Below are 23686 nucleotides of genomic sequence, written 5' to 3'. Positions count from 1 at the left end.
GGAAGGGATTATTATTACATATATGCAGTTTAAGAATTTATCTTTAAACATTCAATGAAACCTAGCTAGCTAATCTTTTTATTTAGTTGAGGCTACCTACTCCAAGAGACCTATGGAATTGACACTTGACCCTTCCTTTCTTTGTATTGTGCATCCATCATGTGCTTTAGCTCCATGTGCTCTTTATGACTTGAGTTTTGTGTTTGTAGACTTAAGTTTTTAACGGGCTAGTGGCCAGATTGTGGTACTTAGCCAATGGTTACGTAGGTGATTGTTGACCCAGATGCATAGGAACTTTCTATACTTAGTATGACAGTAGAGTGGAAGTGATGTTCAAAATAGGAGAGTGACAATAGTTTAACAACTATATGAGAAGCTTAGACCAAGCATGTTGAACTTAAAGGCTAACACAGGCCAAATAAACAAGGTTTAAGTTTATGTGGGCTGCAAAAAAAAAGTTTCAATTTTCATAGAAACGTAGGTTTATTTTGATAGAAATATTCTGAATATAAAGGGCTGAAATAAATGAATAATCATTAACATAAAATAATAGAGCATTTTAATAAAAATATTTTTTCTTGAACATTAACTTAGCAGACACTGAATAACTGCACAAATTAATAAGCATAGCACAAATAAACCTATTTTTCTTGTTCTCTAAAAGTGAAATATTTCCTGTTGTACACACCAAACAAATCAGTCCAAGACAAATGTCGTGGCCATCGGTTGCTAAAATATTCGCTGCTAGTATTAATGGAGAGAAATGATGCACTGCGAGTAAGGTGCAAAAGGGAAATGGTTGCAACACGATTATAGTAGTCATTAGTGAACGTTGAAGTTCGTTATTAATTATGTATAACAGGATATTGTAAAAATTAACTTCTGAAAGTTTTATTATAACGTTTCTTACACACTGTTATATTGGCTGGGCTGCAAAAATATTCGTTGTGGGCTGCGAGTTTGACATTTTGATTTAGATTATGTAAGTCAATCCTAAATTTTAGGAGTGAGTGAAATTCACAAGTTTATATTCAGCAGAAGCTTACCAGTTCTATCGAGAGCAAGGGTGTCTACAATTCTGAGGAAGGGAAGTTTTGATGTGTGTGTGTGTGTGTGTGTGTGTGTGTGTGTGTGTGTGTGTGTATGTATTTGGCAGTTATTAAAAGTGGTAAGATCCCAACTTTAGGTCCCATGGGACATTATAATCCATTTCTGTATACCTTTAAGCTTTATGGTGTTCATATCAGAGGACAGACTCTCAGAGAATGCCTTAGTTCCCATCTCCACCATTCTGGCAGAATTAGCAAAATAGAATTAGATTAAAAGGATGAAGGAGAGGTTAATGCAACAATTTAATAAACTTTTACTATTCTGCAAAGTTATATAAAGGATATTGAGTTGAACAAGTCATTCTCTGCCATGTAAGATGCCACTGTAGAGTGGGACTTGAACACAAATAATTATTTCCTAACTTTTTATTATGGAAAGTTTGAAACATATACAAAAGTAGAAAGAGTCCATTTTTCTTCTCCAATCTTGTTTTATCTACCCAGCCCCCTCTTTTGTATATCACAGTTAGTCAAGTATTTATTGAACATTTGCCAAAATCTAGGCCCTGTCTTAAGCACTGAAGATGCTTTCTCTGCCTTCAAGGGGCCTAACTTGTAGTGACTCCAGATATCTTATATGAACTCGAGAGCATCAGCAATCATAGCTGTCATTAAAATCAAAGTGATTCCCCCCTTAACCATATTACTCATGCCTATTCCTATAACGCTAACAACAGGCAGGTTTGCCAAGAGTTAGGCAGAAGGATAAATTGCTGCTGAAGAGCCAAGGGAGGAGTCTGTGGAGGTGGGAGGGGCAAAGGCTGGAGAGATTTAGAAGGAAGGAGAGCGGTTGTGAAGGTGGCTGAGGACTTGAACATGGCTGTGGAGGGAAAGGCACTGAAGGCAGGGTTATGTTTGTCTGTAACCAGCTGCCCATCAATGAACGAACTGTTGGTTACACTATGGGTTGAGGTAAACAGCTGACTCCAGAACATAAATAAACGACATTATTAACCATGCTGTTAGTTCAGATGATGACTTTTCTTTGGTAGCAAGACTTTCTCATTGAAGGAAGCAATGTGTTAATTTAGGTTCTGGCATAAACTCCTAGTGAGGGGACTTGAAATGATTGTTGCCCTTGCTGGTGTGATCATGCACCAAAGGGTCTCGGGTTCGATTTCTGGTCCGGGGCAAATATCTGGGTTGTAGGCTTACCAGGATCAGCCCTTTGAGTAGCACTATAGTGAACGGCTGTTAAACAGGTATGTGTTTTTCAGCATGCTGTTTTTTTCAAGTGAAATTTGTAGTTCTCATTCAACTCTGATCTTTATAGGATTTTTCTAAGTTGGTATGTTTCTATTTGGTGCAGTAGCCAATTAGTAAGGGAAATTGACTAAGCAATATTGTCTTAAGGACATATCACATATTCAGACATTTTGCTGTTACAGGGAAAAATTACATAGCAAGTGTTTTTGTTTTGTTACCTTATTGTTTGAATCACAAGACTCCCCGACAGAGTTTACTTCTCTGTTCTCTCTGGTCCTGCACTGACAGCTAGCTCAGTGGGTTGTATTGGTTTTGACAGGGAAAGTTTATTTTATGGCTTTAGGTACTAGAGCAAGGGTTTCCCTCTTGAGTTTAATACAAGATACTATATCCCTGTAAATAGGAGTTTCTATTAGCAGTTGCTCTCAGATGATGATGCAATTATACTCTGAACTGTACTTTAATCAGCCTTAAGTGGATGTGGACAGGGTTGGGAAATAGGGTAATAATTCAGGAACGTTTTGGGAGTCACAAGTCAAGGGACTCAAAACACGATTGTTGCCCTGACCAGTGTGATTACACACCAGACCATCTCAGGTTTGATTCCTGGCATATATCTGGGTTACAGGTTTCATCCCCGGTCTTTGTCGGGGTATGTATGGAAGACAACTAATCAATGTATCTCTCTCACATAGATGTTTCTCTCTCCCTCCTTTCCATTCTCTCTAAAAATCCATGGGAAAAAATATCCTCGGGTGAGGATTAACAACAACAACAACAAAAAAACAACCACACTAACATGGATTGTTGGGGGAGATGGGGGAAATGACTGAATGTTTTCTGCATCTCCTGTACACCAGCGGAAACTTGGGGGCTTTAGATGCTAATTTTGTTTTGGCTTCTTTTCAGTAAAAGGTATCTATCTTAATCAAATTCCCGCAGTGCTATAACATTCTGCATCACAGTGGAACAGAGTTAGAGTTGTTGCCAAGTTGAGATCCAGAGATTCAGAAACTACTTGGGAAAAAATATACTGCACTAGTTTTCTTGAACGGCTCAACTATTACAAGGAAGAAAGAGAATACTAGAAAAATAACAGGTGTCCGTCTTTTACAAAAACCATTAACTGGATGTGCTCAGTACCTACCGAAGGTAGCCAGTTTTCACTTGTGTTCATATAGTGGTGCTTAGAGGATAATACTTTTGACACAGGCCTGTTGGCCTTTTCAGTTTTCATCTTCCTTTGTGGAATGTGGTGTCTTGAAGGTATTCTTTTTCTACTCTTTAAAATAATGACTGTCAATCCCTGTTTTTTATAAATGTAAAAATCTCCTTCCTTCGTTTAATGTTCCGGAAGTTGCAAAGTAGGTATTTCCCCCTAAAATATAGTAATAATACTGACTTTGCTTTTCCAAACTATGTTAATTTATTCATTTAATAGGACTTTCCTGAGTGGGCTTCTACTGTATGCTCTAATTGCCAGGATAGCCCTTAGACATATTTTGGGTACCCTCTCCACATGGCCTAGTCACTGCTTTAGGGAAGTCCAATATTTGTATAATCTAAAAAAAAATCCCTGTGAGTTTAAAGATAACAGCCTTCATTTATAGAATTACATTAAACTTTTGGATTGGGGATATACTTGTACTTATTCTCCCTTTAGGAATAATAGCTGTATCTTGTTTTTCTTAGCCATTTGGGAACCTGAATTAGAGACTATCCAGATATAAATTTCTTCTTCTAGGTTTTACAAAAGAGCCAATCTCAGTCTTTGTGTTATTATAATTCTAGGCGTGCCTGGAGGTGGAGATGAACTGTGGCCTCTGTTGGCCAAGCTTGGCCATCACAGCTTTTTTCAATGTGTTACTCTTTCTAAGGATTTCTCTGGCTAAATCTCAGAACTTCCTGTACCCAGAACCAAGCTGCAGTCAACTCCATTCTGCTTTGCTGCTTCAGAACTTCTGCAGACTGGAACGAGATCATGTTTTTGTAGACCTAGAGTTTGTGATGGTAGAGTGGAACCAGAGGTAGAGCTAAGGAGAGTCCTTTTTTTGAGATAACTTCTTGCAGGATCAGGGACTCGTCCAGAAAGTTGCTTGGCTCTCCCTAAATTTATTCTGCGTGGGCTAGATGCATAGGCTATCCCTCCCTTGGCCACATTCAGGAATGTTCCATATAATCTACAGGACCAAAACAATCAGAATTGTACCTATTTAGAGCAGTGAGACTCACCAAATGTTCCTAATCTTGAAGAAACTGTTTATCTGGAGCTTTTCATAGGGAAATAAATGGCTTTGACAAGTCATATCAAAATCTGTTTCAAGTGATATCTTTTTGTCTAATTCTTTACTGGAAAACTTTAATATCAGATTCTTTCAGAAAAAACTGCTGCTTCTTAGTTTGGTTAATATGCTCTTGCTGTGTTGTAACATAGAAATCCAAGTGCTGTCTAACATAGAGCCTAACTTTTTTTTTTTTTTAATATATTTTATTGATATTTTATAGAGAGGAAGAGAGAGGGATAGAGAGTTAGAAACATCAATGAGAGAGAATCATCGATCAGCTGCCTCCTGCACACCCCCTACTGGGGATGTGCCCACAACCAAGGTACATGTCCTTGACCGTAATCGAACCTGGGACCTTTCAGTCCACAGGCCGACGCTCTATCCACTGAGCCAAACCGGTTTCGGCACAGAGCCTAACTCTTTGCAATCATTTGTTGAGTTCTTTTTCAAGGTGCAATTTAAGAACCTGGAATAGAATGGTCAGGTAAAATTAAAATTATTGCCTTTTGTGTTCCACAGATTATTGTGGAACTAAGATAGTCCAACAATTCTCACCAGGGGGAACAGGTATTTATTTAGGGGGTGCTTACAGGTTGTCATTTGTAAAAGTTCTTTTCATTGTCAAGTAGTGCATATCTAAGCTAGCTTATTTTTTATTTATTTATTTTATTGATTTATTCACAGAGAGGAAGAGAAAGGGATAGAGAGTCAGAAACATCGATGAGAGAGAATCATCGACCAGCTGCCTCTTGCACACCCCCCAGTGGAGACGTGCCCGCAACCAGGCACATGCCCCTGCCCGGAATCGAACCCGGGACCCTTCAGTCCACAGGCCGACGCTCTATCCACTGAGCCAAACCGGCAGCTAGCTTAATTTTAGAAACAGATTCAAAATTTAAATATATCAACACTACCTTTTGATTTTCACCCAGTCAGTGTTGATTAATAGACAAGTATTTTATTTACTATTTTTCAAATATTCCTTTAATTTCAAAGTACAATTCTAAGTTAATGGAAAAACATTCTGGTTTCAAAGCTATCCCTGGTCTCACTGGCAACACTCCCATAACTGTTTAGGCAAAAACTGGCTGGGGCTGCCTGCTGGCTGTGCTTAGAGCCTCCTCAGGGAGCCTCGAGTGAGATGGTGTACCGGAGATGCAGTAATGTGGTCCTGACGTCAGTCAGACGTGGCCGTGACCTCTGGTTTGTTTTTTGTTTGTTGTTGTTGTTGTTACTGTTCTGTGTTTCTTTTTTTCTTTTATTATGTTTGCTTTTTTTCCCTCACTGCTTTCTGATACCATCTCCCTTTACCACCGCCCTCCTCTCCACACTGGCTTCCTTTTGTCCATTTCTGTGCCTTGACTTTCTCATTTTGGTCTCTGTACAGTTTGTCTCTTATTTCTCTGGTTGCAGCTTCTGAGCTAACAATGCTTTTGCCATGTTATGTGTTTAAAGCCTTGATTTTACTGCTGTCATAAAAATGAAACTTGATGTGGCTATTGGGCTGTTATTTACAGTTTATTTCTCTCTCTGCTGCACTGGTTAAAAGGACACTGTCAAGGTATTTTTTTTCATGATTTTTCAAGTCATTTCCTCACTGTTTATAATAACCCATTAAAAGCTTGAAACTTAAATCTTTCCCTCCCAAAGGTCCTCTCCATCATACATTCACCCTGGTTTGTTGTTGCAGACTTGCACCTATATGTTGGGCTGGTGCCATTTGAGTTTTTGTCATTGAAAGCGCATGTAAAAAGTTAGGTTTTTGTGGGAGGAGTGGGGGGACTAAAGGGTAAAGTGTAATGAATCAAGTGGGCTGCTTAGCAAAGAGGGAAGAAACAAAAGGTCAAATTTGGTCCCTTTAACCTTGACAGTGTCCCTTTAAGTATTTCTCTACCACACACCCTGGACCCCAATTACTGAGCCTGAGTGCTGCATATTTTTCAGTATGAACTTCCCTATGTGACTGTCAGCCTCACTGCAAAGATTAAAGCTTGTCTGGAGCCGGCCATCCAGTGGACACTGGAAGAGCTTTAATCGGCACCATTTGCGCGCTTGTGTTCCGCACATTCTGCCCTGTTGCAGAGGCATATGTGATCTGGCCCCTCTTGCTGCTACAGCATCCATCCCCTTACTAGACGTTTTAGAAGCCACTCAGAAATATCACCTTTTTCTACTCCAGGAAAAGCAGTCTTATACATTGCATCTATAATCTGTTAAGATCTCATAACTGTACTAGAAGTTATCAGTTGAAAATGTAATTGTTTCCTTTTTTAAAGTTGCACTAAATTTAGAGATTATAGAACCATATTTTGTTGCATTATTGCATGAGCAAAATTTCAGCATTGCTTTGAGCTGTTCCATATATGACCATCACATTAGTGAGAAAAAAAATGAAATTCCTGATAAAATGGTCTCTCCCATTAACTCTTGAGTATCAGAACAAATAGTATTGTCACCAAGAGCTCCTTTCTTTGGGCATGGAGTTGAATAGGAGGGCAGATGTGTCTGAATTCTAGGTACCACCCTGCTATATAATGGCACCAAGTATCCGAAGCTTGATTCTTTGCCTTATTTCTCAGTATAAACCAGAAGATTCTCAGGGGTTGACATTTCTGAGGCTTATGAGGACTCTAATTCATAGAGATTTCTTGATCCCTTCTGTGTGGTCTTTTGGAACTTGATGCTTTAAAACATGCTTTTGATTGAATCACTTATGGTGTCAGTCATATTTACAGTTTCAAAGGACAGTTGCAGTCCTTCTCCCTTTTTTCTTTCTTTGTTGTACATTGTATTTCTTTTTGCCACCCCCTGGCTGATACGGACTTATTTGGATGATTTATCAGTGAAGGGGCAGAGGCTTGTGCTTCAAAAATCATCTGTTCAATTGGGAAGGCTATCTCTGGTTGTAAAAGATCACTTCTCCCCCGCATCAGTGTTCCTTAGACCTTTAATTTTTGTCTTCTTGTTACCAATTTTAGGTTGTCTGTAAAGTAAAATTCATAATTTAAATTCCACTTCCCAGTTGATGCCCCGCTTATTATGGCAAGAAATGCTTGCATTAGATGTGCTTTTTCTCTCTCGCTGAGCACTAGAATTGCAGATAGTTTACTTGGGGCTGAATGAAGTAGTAGTCACAGAGGTATGTGTCTCCACTAACTGGTGGCAGGGCCTGGCAGCATGGTCTTGCAGCTTGATGATCTGCTCTGCAGTCTGTTCCCTTCCTCCACCATAGCGAGCCAGCTCTGGTACGCCAGTCACTCATAATCTGAGCTTTGGACATTCAGCTCTGAACTTAATTGATGCCTTAAAAACACTATTCCTCTGCAAATTAATAGCTTATTAATTGCCATGAACTTCACTTCTCTCTTTCCTACTCCCACCTTAAATTCTTCTTTGAGGAGAAGCAGTACCTCAGGCTTCTTATTTGTCTATCGTGCCCTTTTGCTGGGAGGTCCTCAGGTGTATTGACACAGTTTTTGTTCTCTGGGCCTTTTCTAGCTATTGTTTGCATGTCATCCCAGCTTATCTCAGTGCATGTTAACACCAGCCTGGGGCTGTTATTAGAGATAGGTCTGGGAGCAAAATTGGGAGAATAGGAGAGTATCAGTGCCAAACATCTCATATCTCATTTAATAAAACTGACCACTTTATAGAAAGGAAGTTGAAATCATTGTCCTCAAAGGTTTCCTTTTTGAGAAACCTTTTAATCTGTACAGCATTTGTGTTTTCATGGGTAGTTATTTATGTTTAGTATTATAAGGACCAACTCTGCTATACTTCGGATTTTCAGGTTCCTAAAGAGAAAGATGAAATGGTAGAACAAGAGTTTAACCGGTTGCTAGAAGCTACATCTTACCTTAGTCATCAACTAGACTTCAATGTCCTCAATAATAAGCCTGTGTCCCTTGGCCAGGCACTGGAAGTTGTTATTCAGTAAGTACTTCAACACTGCTTATTGTCTAATGATTTGCAATTTTTGTTTTAAGTTTTCCATCAAGTCTTATTTGAGCTAATTGTTGCTTATTTTCATGTGAAATAGTTAATTCTAAAAGTACAACCATTTAAAATAATTACATGGTATGTAAGACCCTTCTAAATTCTAAAATTCACCTTTATGGCACTAAACTGTATTTAACACAGCCTAGAATAGGGGTGTCGAACTCAATCAGAGAAGGGGCCAAAATCTAAAATCCAGCCTAAATCGCAGGCCGAATGGTTTACTGAACAGTCATAAACTGTCATTGTGATGGAAACGCAGCGGAGTGCAGTGATGACAGCGCGGTGCGGGCCACATTGCAAGGCCTGGCGGGACGGATTTGGCCCGCGGGCCTTGTGTTTGACACATGTGGCCTAGAAAATAATTTGTCCCCGGCCAACTTTCTTGTTCCAGAGTATTAGAAATATCAGTGGGCCTTGATACTCTTAAATGTTTGTGATGGATGACCGGTCTTACATTGCAAAGCTGACTGTGTGACCAGAGCATACGAATTGTCTCTCTTAGGTTACAAGAAAAGCATGTTAAAGATGAGCAAATTGAACATTGGAAGAAGATAGTAAAAACTCAGGAGGAATTGAAAGAACTTCTTAATAAGGTGAAATTCTATTTTATTTCTTTCATAGCTGAAGGTACATTAGTAGGAAAGAAAAAGCCTTTTAGAAATTTTAAAAGTACTGGGACTCACTGATTACCCTTAAGAAAAAATGACTAAGCAAAAGGCACTGTTTTATCTGTCACTCTTCAGTGCAGCTTTACTGGTAAATGGGCTGTTGTAAAGCTGACCCAGTGCCCTCTGCTGAATTCTAGGATGGGAGGGAAATCAGCTGTCCTGAGGTCAGATTTCCATTGATGACAACAGCCAAGACCATATTCTTTGCCATAATTACTTCACTTGTGCCAAATAGTAGATCTCTTTACCACCACCCTCCAGACTAGGAAACTGTTTGTCCTCATCCTGTTAGCTGCAAACATAACACCAGCTTAGGGAGAATGTGAAGTGGGGCAGCTCCTGTGGGAGTTGTCATGCAAAACCGGGAGCATCTTGTGACCAGACTCTTGCTCACGCTCACTGTGCCTCATTTCTTCATCCTGTCAGGTGAAGAGGTCTCTGGCACTCCTTATTCAGGATTGTGTACATGAAGTGAGCTAAGTGGCCAGAGAAGGCCAGCTGTGGGCTTCCTCATCTCAAACTTTAACCACCCTCTTAGTCCTCTGTAGTGCCATCGGAAATCTGACCAGACCAATCCTGGGAATGGTTCCTCCAGTCGCTTTGCGTGATAACTTGACCTTTTATATATTAAAAAACACACACACACACAAATCATGGCCATTGGTTTCCAAAACATCAAGTTTAAGTTATATTATAGTACTTTGCTTTTCCTGGAAATTAAATTAATTTGTATATGTGTGTATATATATTAATTAATGGGGCACTCCTAGTTCTGGAAGTCAGAAGTGGTCTCACTTATCTTATAGTGATGTGATATCTCTGTGTTAAGCCATATAGGGGTTTTTCCTGTTCTAAAATGTCATGATATAGAAAAGGCATTTAAGAATTCCAAGGGCCTGTGTTGGTTTAATAGCAGTTTAGGGGGAATTGCCAAAGCACGAGATTTAGAGATGAATGACATCACTATCTGGAATGGTAAATTTTGATTGTTCCCTCTTAGATGGTAAATTTGAAAGAGAAAATTAAAGAGCTCCATCAGCAGTACAAAGAAGCATCTGAAGTCAAGCCACCCAGAGATATCACTGCTGAGTTCTTAGTGAAGAGCAAACACAGGGATCTGACTGCCCTGTGCAAGGTGTGGTATACATGCATACATGCCCAGTTGGTTTTATTTGGAATCCTAAGAAATAGTGTAGATCTGAGGAGCATTGGAAAAGATCTACTAGCAATCACAGGTACCTATAATGCCAAGAGAGTTTGGTACAGGAGCATTGGGGACTTAATGGTTAGTTTGGTTTGAGATCTACTTAATCTGCAGAATTTCTCCTTGGTTTTCACAATCTCATCCTTTAGCTTACTTACATCTCATTTTAGCCCTTTGCTATAGTTTATCCCTGATGGTGTAGAATAATGATAATGAACATGGACTCCTGAGTCATTGGAGTCAAATTATCTGGTTGAAATCCATAACTTAGTATCTTCTAGCCAGGAGACCTTGGGCTCCTGAATCACATTATCTGTTACACGGTATTAACACTAACTCACTCACGAGGGGATCCAAAGCACTTACTCTGTGCTAGGGATGTGGTAGATGCACAGGAAGTGGCGGTTGCTATACCTTCCCACTTCCAATCTTAATTTCAGGCTCACGTTATAATTTGTCTCCAAGAATAACGAGCCCTGACCCAGCCTTCAGCTGAGACACTCGTGGATATGACCTGGGCCATGGATGTGGTTCAGACTTTACATTTTGTGGTATAAATAACTAGTAGGCTGGTCTCTGACACATTCAAATCAACTGGTTCTCTTCATTATATCAGGAATATGATGAGTTAGCTGAAACACAGGGAAAACTAGAAGAAAAACTTCAAGAATTGGAAGCCAATCCCCCAAGGTAAGAAAAACAAACACTGATGTTTAGAAGGCTAGGGTTTACTGGTCTTTTGTTAGATTTAGAGGGAAAGTTATAAAGCACCATGGTTTTATTTATGTTAAGTGAATGGATTATAAATTGTTTGATAAATGTAAGCTATTTGTGCATGTGAACTACAGTTTACCCTTAAACAACAGGTTTGAGCCGGCACCGGTTTGGCTCAGTGGATAGAGCGTCGGCCTGCGGACTGAAAGGTCCCGGGTTCGATTCCGGTCAAGGGCATGTACCTTGGTTGCGGGCACATCCCCAGTAGGGGGTGTGCAAGAGGCAGCTGGTCGATGATTCTCTCTCAGCGACGTTTCTAACTCTCTATCCCTCTCTCTTTCCCTCTGTGAAAAATCAATAAAATATATTTAAAAAAATAAAAAAAATAAAAAAAATAAACAACAGGTTTGAACTACTCAGGTCCACTTATACGTGGACATTTTTCAGTATATAATATTGAACATTTTTTGGAGATTTACAACAATTTGATAAAATGTGCAGACAACTGCGTAGCCTAGAAATCTAGAAAAAGAAAAAGTTAGATATGTCATGATTGCATAAAATTTATGTATTTTCTTTTCTCTGGCTTACTTTATTATAAGAACACAGCATATAATACAACATACAAATATGTGTTAATTGATTATCTTACCAGTGAAGCTTCCTGTCAACAGTAGGCTATTGGTAGTTAAGTTTTGGGAGAATCAAAAGTTATCCCCGGATATTTGGAGGTGGGCATCGGTTTGTTCAATGGTCAGCTATGCTTCTCAGGTTCCTAAATCCCCTAGTCTTATGTTTTAATATGTAAGAAAGTCCTAGATACTTAAATATATTGTTTTTTAAGATAGCCTTCATAAATCTGATGTATGTATTTGAATGAAAGTGTAGTCAATGAAAATTGTCTTCTTGAGTGGCATAGAAGGTGATGTTGCTTCAAATTCCCATAATTCTGGGGAGTAGGAAAGTATTACACTTAATTTCCATTGGCTTTTGACAGTGAGTACTTGAATGCTGATATGTGCTCCATATTGCACCTGGCCTCCACATGTATCTATTCTGTTCTTCAGGCAGAAATGCTACCCATTCTTGTCAAAAAGTCCATGCTTTAAAATAAAAAACAAATTTTTACAAAGAATATGCTTTCATAATGCAACCATATAAAGAAGACTTTTCTTTTTTTCTTTTTCTTTTTAAGCAAATGAGACCTACTTGTAATTTGCTTTCTGTAGTGAGCTTGGCACTGTCCAGGCACCAGGAATAACGGCGTTAATAAGACAGCTCGGGTCCTACTTTTTGACTTGGAACTTTTTCACATAAAGCACAGTCCCAGGTTTAGATTGTCACACAGTTACTGAGATCATCCACATCCGCCTACCGAGCATAATAGTAAAGTCCTTTAATAACCTTCACTCCTTTGTTCTCATTTTGCAGTGATGTATACCTCTCGTCAAGAGACAGACAGATACTTGATTGGCATTTTGCAAATCTTGAATTTGCTAATGCCACACCGCTTTCTACGCTCTCCCTTAAACATTGGGATCAGGTAAGTCCTTTGTCATTTATTTTTTGCACATGATTTGAAGAGGGTTCTTAAACTGTTCATTTGTTTATGTGTTTTTATACAGTTTATTAAGAAAGATAATTTACATACAATAAAACTCATCTATTTCAAATGAGCAGTTTGGTTTTACCAAACTTACATAGTTAAGATTAGAACATTTTCACCATCCTCTTGCCCCTTTGCAGTTACTCCCCAGCCCTCCTGCTCCTGGCCCTGTGCAACCACCTATTTGCTTTTCCTATAATTACATATAAATTGAACTGTACAGTATAATATCATGTAACATGTAGCCTTTTGTGTGTGACTTCTTTTACTTAGCAAAGTTTTTGTGCATATCAGTGGTTTGTTCCTTTTTATTGTTTGGTAGTATTCCATTGTATGGATAATAGAGGCTTGGTGCACAAATTGCCCCTTACTGCCCCCCTCCCTGCCGGCCTGGACACCCCAACTCCCCCTCCTTGCCGGCCTTGTCATTCTTCACCGCCCCCCGCCCGCCGGCCTGGTTTCCCCCACAGCCTGCTTGTTCAGTTAGTCAAGGCAGCCATCTTATGAGGGTGTGGTGGTCAGTTTGCATATTACCTCTTTATTATGTAGGATGCCACAGATTGTCTTTTCATTGGTACATTGATGGACATGTGGGTTGTTTCCATTTGGGCTATAATGATTGAAGTTGGTATGAACATTCATGTGTTTCTTGGATTAGTAGGAGTGAAGTTGCTGAATCTTATGGAAAGTAAGTTTTTATAAAGCTTTATAAGAAACTTCTAAACTGTTTTCCAAATTGCATTCACACCAGCAATGTATGGAAGTTCCAGTTGCTCTATATTATCACCAACACTTGGTCCTGCCAGTTTAAAAATTTTAGCCATTCTAATGTTTAATTGTTTTAATTTTTATTTCCCTGATGATTGGTGATCTGAAGCATCTTTTCATGTACTTACTGGCCATGGATATGTCAGTTCTTTTATGAAAAGTTTATTCAGATCTTTTTTTCATTTAAAAAATCTGATTGTCTTCTTGTTAAATTGTGAGAGTTCATCATGTTCTTTAAATTCTGTATACAATTTGTCAGATTTATGTTTTGCAAGTATTTTCTACAATTCCTCAGCATGCTTGCCTTCTTATATTATAAATGGTATCTTTAAAAGAGCAAAAGTTTTAAATTTTATGAGTGTCCTATTTTATTAACTTTCAGGCTTTGTGTGTTTTGTAAAAACCTGAACATTTTTTGTCTAAACAAAGGTCGCAAAAATTTTCTCCAGTTTTCTTCATAAAGTTTTATGTTAGGTCTATGATCCATTTTAGTTCATTTTTGTGTACAGTGGGAGGTGAGGTTACAGCTCACATTTTTCCATATGGTTATCTAATTATTCTAGCACTGTCCTTTTCTTCACTTGTCTTGGCATCTTTGTTGAAATCAGTTGACCATGTGTGAGTCTGTTCATTTATCTATCCATATTCCACTTTCATACTGCCTTGATCTATATCTTGAAATCAGGTAATGTAAGTTCTCCAACTTTGTTCTCTTTTAAAATTGTTTTTGGCTATTTTTTATTCTGTATTTCCATAAACATTTTAGAATCAGTTTATCAATTTCTATTAAAAAAAATAACTTCTGTGAGTTTGGGATTGCATTGAATCTATAGATCTGATTTAGAGTGATTATCATCTTCCTATTGACTTCTAGTCCTTGAGCATGATAAAATATTTTGTCACATTATTCTTAAGTATTATTATGGTGATTTACTCTTGAATTGGTGAGAAGTCACAGGGCTTCTTAGATGCTAGAATGGACCAATCTCTAAGTCTGAGACTTTAGCCGGACTTAAGACTGTGTAGAAGTAAACATTACACTTCTATTTTCATTATACATTTTCCTAGTAAGATTATTTTTACTTCTTAATCTTTAGATTATATCTTGGTATTCTTTAGTATTTGAATTACAGTGAGGATTGAACTTGTTAGTGGTAAAAAATCTTTTAAAGATCCCAGTTTCTTTGTGGTTTTTCATGTAAAAACTAAATTAGATCTTCCTAATAACTCATTTATCATTTGAAGTTTCAGTATGTACCTATTTGTAATTGTATTAAGTTTTTAAGTGTGGGTAATTTGAACTGATCCATAGAGGAGCAGATGAGTCAGTCACTTAGTATTTCTGCTCTCAACCCCAGTTCCTAAGAGTTGTGGTATGTTTTCCCCAGGAATCTCATGAAATCAAAAATACTCACTAGCCTTCAAAAGTTTCTCTACATAGAAAGTTTTTTAGTAAATTTAAAGAAATTAGATCATTTGGGTAACTCTTCCAGGCCAAACCTTGACTTCGTTACTATATACATCATGTTGGGTCAGTCTTTACAATCCTAGATTGCCTTCATCGGACTTTAGTTTAGGAAATTTCCCTCAACTTTAAAACATACAAGTTTAAAGAATAAAAATGGAGTTTGCTCTTGGGTAAAAGAAAACGTAATTAGGTTGGTGAATCTGATATCCTACCAAGTCTGTAATATATTAAAAAAAAAAAAAAAAAAAAAAAGGTACCTAATTGTCAGAATTTACTGTATCAGCTTTCTTCCCTCTCCCACCCCCATGAATAGTCTAGATTTGATGATGAAACTTCTGTCTAGCCCAGCTGTTGTGGCTCAGTGTTTGAATACAGATCCATGCACCAATGGTTCGAATCCCAGTCGGAGCACGTGCCTGGATTGCGGGGTTGACCCTCCAGTAGGGGGTGTGCAGGAGGCAGCCAATCAGTGGTTCTCTCTCATCAATGTTTCTGTTTCTCTTTCTCTCCTCTCTCTCTCTCTCTCTCCCGCCCAGATAAAAATTTTTTAAAAACACTTACACATCTCTATCTAGGGAAAAAAGAAACTGCCCTACTTTCACATTATGGACATTGAGCATTTTTTTTCTTCTTCCTTCGGTTTTCTGCTGCAGCTGTAGTTGAATATGGAGTAATTGGGTTGTTGTTGTTTTTAAAAAAAACAATGTATTTTTATCTATTTCAGAGACGAAAGTAGGGGGAGAGAGATAGAAACATCAGTGATGAGAGAAAACCATGGTTCATGGGTCAATATTCAACCATTAAGCCACACTGGCTGTGCTGGAGTGATTGTTTTTAATTTCTGCGTTACAGTGACAGTTTCCACAAGTTGGTGTTTTTAGCCTTATTTTACAGAACTCAGTATAAATAGATAAATTAGATGTTAAAAGTGTGAAGATATGTCCTTTTCTCTCTTCTTTAGGATGATGACTTTGAGTTTACTGGCAGCCACCTGACAGTGAGGAACGGCTACTCCTGTGTGCCTGTGGCGTTGGCAGAAGGCCTGGATATTAAACTGAATACGGCAGTTCGGCAGGTTCGCTACACAGCTTCAGGTATGTCGTTGCCTACTGGTGAGAGAGTGCACGATGCTGATGTTTTGAGTTGGAACTATAGAAAAAGTATTAGGTCATTTCCTGATACAATGTCTGACAAACTACGTCTCCTAAATTCTAAAGTTTGCATTTACTAAAGGATTGAGCCCATAGAGCCTTTGGAGATTCTGGCCCCATCATTGTATAAACCAGAAAATAGAGGCAAGTTTTAGTTTACAAACTGCACATGAATTAGTTGATATTATAATAGCAGCCAGTAAGTTTGACTTTAATTTTGCTAAGTATATTCTTAAATTCCAAAACTTGGGCCCCTCGTCTCCGGTGGAACCCACCCTACATTTCATCTTGCAGCAGGATCTTTGGGTCCATTCTGGCTTTTCTACGTGGGTGGACTAATGGCTCAGGCTGCTTTCTAGTTCTGGGAGCAGTTCTGCTAACACGTGGACTCCTGAGACTGACTTTAGGCTCAGTGCTCATTGCTGGTCTGAGGTGCATTTAATAAGGGGTGCAGAGAGTCCATTGTCTACCCGCCTTTGGAATTAATAATCCTGAACTCCTTATGGTAACTAGTCCCTCCCCTCTCTGAGGGCCCCCATCACAAATGGAAATGTGGCCACTAATCTTGCCCTCCATGGCCCCTTTCCTAGAGTTTTTTTTTTTGTAACTGCTGAAACCATTTTCCATTTAAATTTTCCCTTCAGAGGCAGCTTCTAGCTGATGTTGAAAAGATCTGCTTCATTTGCGCTGCAGATGAAGAATAATGAGGAGCTTTTCTTTATTTTCTCTAGTTCTGTGACCACAGAAAAGGGGCATGGCTCTGGCTGGGTGGCTCAGTGGGTTGGAGCACCAAGGTTGTGGGTTCGGTTCCCAGTCAGGACACATACCTGGGCTCTGGTGGATTCAATCCCTGGTCAGGGTGCTTATGGATGCAACCGATGGATGTTTCTCTTTCCCTCCCTTTCCTTCTCTCCCTCCTCACTTCCTTTCTCTCTCTCTTTAAAACAAAAATCCTCAGGTGAGGATTTTTAAAAAAGAAAGAAAATGGACATGTAATGAGATCTCATACTGATTGAACTATTTATGTATAGTTTTGAAGATATATAATAGGCATTCAATGAATAAAAACATCAAGCTCACATGAGAATAAGATGAACCTACTTTCAGTGCCTTTTCTGGGGCCAGCTTTGAACTCATTCGTGTTCTGGCAAGCTAAGCATCACAGTGCATTCCACGGTTCTGAGCCGCATCCCTTGGGTCTGCACCGCAGGCTTCTGCCATCATTCTTCTCTTTGTCCCTGTGTGCAAGCTCCTGCCCACACTGGAGGAGTTATTGGTTCTCTTGGAAAAGACATTTTACCCTAAATTTTGGTCTAAATTTACTTAGCCTTAGTAGGTTATCAGGTCCTTTACTAGTCCAGGAGATCTCTGTATCGGCAGGTAAGATAGTACAGTGGTGAAGATCAAGGACTCCGAGCATTAGGATTTGAATTCTGGCACTTATTACCTGTGTTATTTCACTTCTGCATCAGTTTCTTTCTATAAGTAGTGGACAGAACCAACTCCATAGACATGTGTGAAGAATTAACTGGAATGGCATGTAGAGCCTGCTGTCCTCATCAGTGCCATCCTCCTCACCAGTGACGTCTTTTCCCTCAAACCCCTGTAGGATGTGAAGTGATAGCTGTGAATACCCGCTCCACCAGCCAGACCTTTATTTACAAGTGTGATGCGGTTCTCTGTACCCTCCCCTTGGGTGTGTTGAAGCAGCAGCCACCAGCTGTACAGTTCGTGCCACCTCTTCCCGAGTGGAAAACGTCTGCAGTTCAGAGGATGGGATTTGGCAACCTTAACAAGGTAACCTGCCCTCGACACCTCTCTCGTGCCCACTGTACAAGTACCAGTCTCGCTGCCCTCCACTCGGACAGAAGGGTTTGCATTTGTATACATCTTGTGCTCTCAGTTCTGATACAGGGTGAGATATGTCCGTTCATTCACTTCCTTGCCTAATTATGCATGAAGTATCCTTGAGAACATAGTCTTCTGAGGTCACTTCACAAACCTAAGCCTATAAAAAGAGAGCTAAATGTCATTTTAAGTAATAAATGTGTAATAAGGATTTCTTGACATATAGTAAAAGTATATTAGCCTGGCCGGCATGGCTCAGTGGTTGAGCATCAATCTATGAACCAGGAAGACACAGTTTGATTCCTGATCAGGGCACATGCTTAGGTTGCAGGCTCGATCCCCAGTGTGGGGCGTGCAGGAGGCAGCCCATTGATAATTGTCTCTCATCGTTGATGGTTTTTTCTCTCTTTCTCTCCCTTCCTCTGTGAAATTAGTAAAAATATTTTTTAAATTATTTTTAAAAAAGATTAGAAGAAATTTAAATAATGTCTGAAGAAAAATTTTGAGGCATAGCTGTGCTTAAAGCCATATTCTCGGAGCCCTGTGGCCAGCTCCTGTGCTGCTTTTGTAACAGGTGGTGCTGTGTTTTGACCGGGTGTTCTGGGATCCAAGTGTCAATCTGTTCGGGCATGTCGGCAGTACGACTGCTAGCAGGGGCGAGCTCTTCCTCTTCTGGAACCTCTATAAAGGTAACTGCTCTCTAGTTTTGATCTTTCTCATACCCTTAAAGGAATACAGAATTAGGAATATTCTAGTTTTTTTCAAGTGTGTGTGTGTGTGTGTGTGTGTGTGTGTGTGTCTGTCTGTCTCTGTCTGGATTTTTCATTAACTCTATATATAAGCAATTCCTGAAATCCCTTATAGATGCTGGGGATAAAACCTTTCTTTAAGGAGCTCACAACTAACTTGTGGGGATAGAATGAGGAGGTAGGCAGTCTCAGAACAGGTGGTAAGAAGATGGCAGGGTGAAAGCCCAGAGCGTTGCCAAAGAAAGCACAAAAGGAAGGATCCGCCCTGCCAGCAGGGTGAGCCCAGGGAGGCTTCCTGGAAGGGGAAATTTGTGTTCTTCATTCTCACACTTTCATGTCTGACTTACCCCTGAGTCTTTAATAACTTCCCTTAGAATGTATTTATGAAACCCCAGTTGTACTTTCTTCTGTACATATTTAGATTGCTCCCATTCCTATACAAAGCTTTAAAAAGAAAGCATATCTGGACTCGACCTCATCCAGGAAAAGAATGTGGGACGTGTACTGTGCAGCAGTATCAGTAGGCATGGCCTTGACAGTGTAGATCCATCAGTTAACAGCTTCATGCCCACCCCAGTTCTGTCCGTGCTCCTCACTGCCTGCCTTAAAGCATCCTCCTCATGGCCAGGGTCACCGATCCCGAGGAGGCACTTTGTTCCCTGAGCACAGTGCTTTCTGACAACAGCCGAGTGCTCTTCCCTTTCCCCAGCCACACTATCAAGTCCTGTCAACGCTGCTTCTCTCTCAGACCTACTGCTCCTCTTTCTGACTGCCCATCCCCCAGTCCAAGCCGCTCTCTTCTCTTACCTTTTCCTCGTCTAGAACTTTTTTTAAAGGTTACTGCTTTCTAGTTTTGCCAGCAGCCACTAACCGCTATCCCTGCTTCTATCTTTCGAGAGTTTTCCATTATCTTGGCCATTACTAAGAAGGCCCGCATAACCCAGCCCTTCTCTCCTTCAGCTTCCTCCCAGCCCATCCTCACCCCTCCCCACTCTCCTGGCTCCAGGCACCCTGCTGCTCTCCTGGAATCCTGGATTGCACCATGCTGGTTTCTACTTCAGGGCCTTTGCTCTGAAATACTGTTCCTTGGGTGCTTTTATTTTTCTCCTTCTCTTCCTTCCCAACACAGCTTACTCTACCCAGCCTTCTGGTCATCACCTAAATGTCACCATTTCAAAGAGGACTTACAAGATACACTCCACTGCTTCAAATCTAAATTCTCAGTATTGTTTTCTCTGTAGCCTGTGTTTTCCTCTAATATCTTCTGTCACAGTTCATAATTATATATCTGTGATATTTGTCTGTGGACTAGTCGTTTATTGTTTTTATGTCCCCAGCATCCACTACTGTGTTTATCCCTTAAGTCTCTTGCATATTCACCAAATGGATGAGTAAGGGTGGAGCTGTCTCCAGTGAGCAGGGCTAAGAATTCTTGGTCTCACCATAGGGATACTGGTCTTCTTTGTTAACAAGGTCTGAAATGCTATCTGAACTTCCACATTCTGCGATGGAGTACATGAGTCACCACTATAGTTTGCCAGCTTTCTTCTGGGGATAGATTTCAAGTTACCTTTTCAGAAACAACTTGTCTGGAGCTGAGTGGTGCATGTCTATTGGTTGTCAGATTTCAGGGCACCAAGAATAATGGGCCCATTACGGAGGTTCTTGAGAAAAGTCTGTAGGAAAACCCTGGAATTGTCCTTTCTGTTTCCCTAGCTCCGATACTATTGGCACTAGTCGCAGGAGAAGCTGCTGGCATCATGGAAAACATAAGTGATGATGTGATTGTAGGCCGATGCCTGGCCATTCTCAAAGGGATTTTTGGTAGCAGTGCAGTGCCCCAGGTAAGTGAGTGGGGACAAGCGGGATCTGGGATTTGGACAAGAGACACGTTTGACATATTCTCTTAAGTTTGAGCACAGGTAGTTGGTCAGGAGTTTCAGCCAGAATTGAGAAGTGTGTATGGATTTACATGAATGCTAATGTTAAGTGTGGGATTCAGAGTTATTTGTTGCATTTGTCCTCTTGTCTATGGTCATCTCTGCTTCTGGAATCTTACCACCACCACACCCCACCTTTCAAAGTGGCCAAATTCCCCCAGGGAAGTCTTAAGAGAATCTTTTGGCACTTTTTTCTATTCTTCAGGCCCATTGAAACACTTATAGACCCTTTTGATTCCTTTGAAAGGAGGTATATTAATACTTCATGTGAATAGGTAAGAGAGAATTTAGATCAAGTCCTTGGTAGGTCTCTGGATTCATAGATAAGAGTGCAAGTTGGAGGCTTCCTTGCAGTCTGAAGGCATTCTGTGTTATATATTTTAAAGCATCAGCATTCACAACTTGGCTCTCATGTCCGTTTCCTCTTCAGCTCTCTCAGAACTTGTATCCCCACTCACCACAATTTTCCACCTTTAAGATGCATTACTGGGTTGTCCTTGGTGTACAGCAGTAACTCTGCCCATGGTCTTTTCTTTAGCCCAAGGAAACGGTGGTGTCCCGCTGGCGTGCCGATCCCTGGGCCCGGGGCTCCTATTCCTATGTGGCTGCAGGATCCTCTGGGAATGACTATGATTTAATGGCTCAGCCAATCACTCCTGGCCCCTCAATCCCAGGTGCCCCACAGGTGAGACACTAACAAACTGTATCTGGGCTTATTTGGGAAGAGGCCAGTATCCCAGGTTCTTAGAGTGAAAATGCCACTGATTGTTACAGACTTACTCATTCGACCCTTTCAAATAACCCAGAGCAGAGGAAAAGGGAGGAGCAGTATCTTGTGTGTCAGATTTCTCACATTTTGGCTTTGTTAAATCTAAACCGCCTGTATTCAGATTTTTGTTCCTATAAAACAAAAGGTGTTTTTAATTGCACCCCGTTTTGTAATGGTTCATACGATTGTTGCAGGCAATCGTATGAACCATTTAGGGATCTCCAAGGGATGCCCCTGAGAAATAATTTTGGGCCCTTACCTAGATGATGCCTGACCCTGCTCTCAGGAGGAGTCAGTATTCTCAGGACCCTGCGCTAAGGAAGACCTGCTCTGAGTGAGGAGAATGCCGTGTGCTCCGGTTCAGGGCAGTCACCCCACCTCCAGTAGGTCTTTCATGAGACGAAGTCAGCTTTAGAACCAGGTGTCCCCAGAGTTACTGGAATGTAAGAACAGGTGCAATTCGGTATCACTCTGGAACTAAGACTGGGCTGAGTTTTGTTGTCCCCTCCTAGTTCCGTCAGTTCTAAGAAACGCCTGCTCCTAAGGGAGACCCTTTTGGTAGTGATGGGCTATGATTTGGGGGTGGGTGAGTTCAGCTTCAAAGGCCAACAGAAATATAGAAGTTTTAACACAGTAACAAAGGTGTATTTGCAATGTGCTGATTTTCTCTTAACTTTCTTCCTGAAATAGCCAATTCCACGACTCTTCTTTGCTGGAGAACACACAATCCGTAACTACCCAGCCACTGTCCATGGTGCTCTGCTGAGTGGCCTCCGAGAAGCAGGAAGGATTGCAGACCAGTTCTTGGGAGCCATGTACACCCTACCTCGCCAGGCCACACCAGGTGTCCCCGCACAGCAGTCCCCAAGCCTTTGAAACCAGTGCATCCTAAGGAAGAGGCCAACATGTGTGTCTTTTGCTGTGTAAGCAAAGTTCTTCTAGCAATAGTAGATTCCTGAGAAACCTGCCCTGGCTTTTGGGCTTCCGGTCAGTTGCTGAAGTTCAAGGAGGTTGACTCCTTTGAGTGACTTAGAGCCAGGGATGAAGGCACTTGTCCATTATAGTGTGGAAGTGTGTGTTCTTCAAGACTGAGGCAAACGCTATGAGAGAGCGTCTTAAGTCTCTTGGTGTGTGGTAGGTTTTTTATATTTTGAGAATAAAACTTCATATAAAATTAGTCCTATCTATTTTATTTGTTTTCCCTTAGAGTTAGAGCCGTATACAAGACAGGAGTGTTACTCCATTGGAGATGTTCATTTTATCTGGGTCTACGTGAGGATGTTTGTATAAAGGAGAAAAATGACTTGGTAAGAATGTAGGGTTAAGGGGGCTCCTGTAGAATAATGGGCTTCCTGGTCTGTGAGGCTAGATTTCCCCACTGGAGTTGGAGAGTAACTATGTGCCAAACGCATGAGCATATGGAGATTGGGAAACTTTGAATTCTCAAGATAAACACAAGACACCACCAAGTTTGGGTAATCTCTACAGACTATCCTGGCTTTATTCTCCAGATTCCCTCCATGGGTATGTGCTAACTGTACTTTCATCCAAGGTACTGGTATAAAGTTTTGGCAAGTTCTACATAAGGAGCGGTTCAAACTTTTGGGTAACTTCACTGGTGTATTAATTTTCTGTTGCTGCTGTAAGTTACCAGCAAGCTCTGAGGGAAGATCCCATTTCCTTGCCTTTCTCAGCTTCTAGAGGCTGTCTGTACCCTTGGCTTATGGCCCCTTTCTCCATCGATCTCCGCGTCTTTCGAGCCCCCTCCATCTCACTCTCAGGAGACTTATGATTTAGTTGATGGACCGCCCAGATCATCTCCCCCATTTCGAATTCTTCAATCACATCTGCAAAGCCCCTTTTGCCATGTAAGGTAAAGACTTGTAGGACCAGAATGTCTGCCTATTCCTTACCCAAGGGCTCTTAGCAGACTAAATGTGTGCGTATAATCTGCTTCTAGAAATTGGATTTAACTTGCATTAGTGAATTCTTCCCTAAATGAGGTTTTATTCTTAGCAAGATTTAAGGGACATTGCATTGGTGGTCTGACTGGGGGGCTTTTTCCCTGGTTTTAGAATGAGTGACAGTAATTAGGAAATTTTGCACACCAGGATCAGGGCAAGTGGTATATTGGATGTAAATATCGGATGTAAAGGTGAGAACAGCATACAGTGGAAGGTATAAGGACTTTGGAGCCCAGCT

General features: G+C 40.5%; 1 protein-coding gene across 9 annotated transcripts in view; it reads left to right on the top strand.

Annotated features, from left to right (window-relative positions):
- Positions 1 to 22661, top strand: part of KDM1A (lysine demethylase 1A) — a 54780-nt gene extending 32119 nt beyond the window's left edge. For 2 of the 9 annotated variants that reach the window (XM_036446463.2, XM_036446458.2), the window contains 12 exons: positions 6150 to 6161; positions 8391 to 8533; positions 9102 to 9192; positions 10268 to 10402; positions 11061 to 11161; positions 12617 to 12728; positions 15989 to 16121; positions 17788 to 17975; positions 18601 to 18715; positions 20492 to 20619; positions 21254 to 21400; positions 22175 to 22661. In XM_036446463.2, coding sequence (XP_036302356.1) covers positions 6150 to 6161; positions 8391 to 8533; positions 9102 to 9192; positions 10268 to 10402; positions 11061 to 11161; positions 12617 to 12728; positions 15989 to 16121; positions 17788 to 17975; positions 18601 to 18715; positions 20492 to 20619; positions 21254 to 21400; positions 22175 to 22360 — 1491 coding nt within the window. In that variant the 3' untranslated portion in view covers positions 22361 to 22661. The remainder of the gene's footprint in view (positions 1 to 6149; positions 6162 to 8390; positions 8534 to 9101; positions 9193 to 10267; positions 10403 to 11060; positions 11162 to 12616; positions 12729 to 15988; positions 16122 to 17787; positions 17976 to 18600; positions 18716 to 20491; positions 20620 to 21253; positions 21401 to 22174) is intronic. The other 7 variants (XM_036446464.2, XM_036446462.2, XM_036446461.2 and 4 more) reach the window with 6 other exon arrangements.
- Positions 22662 to 23686: the final 1025 nt, after the last annotated feature.

Source organism: Pipistrellus kuhlii, unplaced genomic scaffold, assembly GCF_014108245.1.
Source record: "Pipistrellus kuhlii isolate mPipKuh1 unplaced genomic scaffold, mPipKuh1.p scaffold_m20_p_2, whole genome shotgun sequence".
Taxonomy (NCBI): Eukaryota; Metazoa; Chordata; class Mammalia; order Chiroptera; family Vespertilionidae; genus Pipistrellus; species Pipistrellus kuhlii.
Note: the sequence above shows the minus strand (reverse complement) of the source record. Positions and strands in the feature narration are given on the sequence as shown.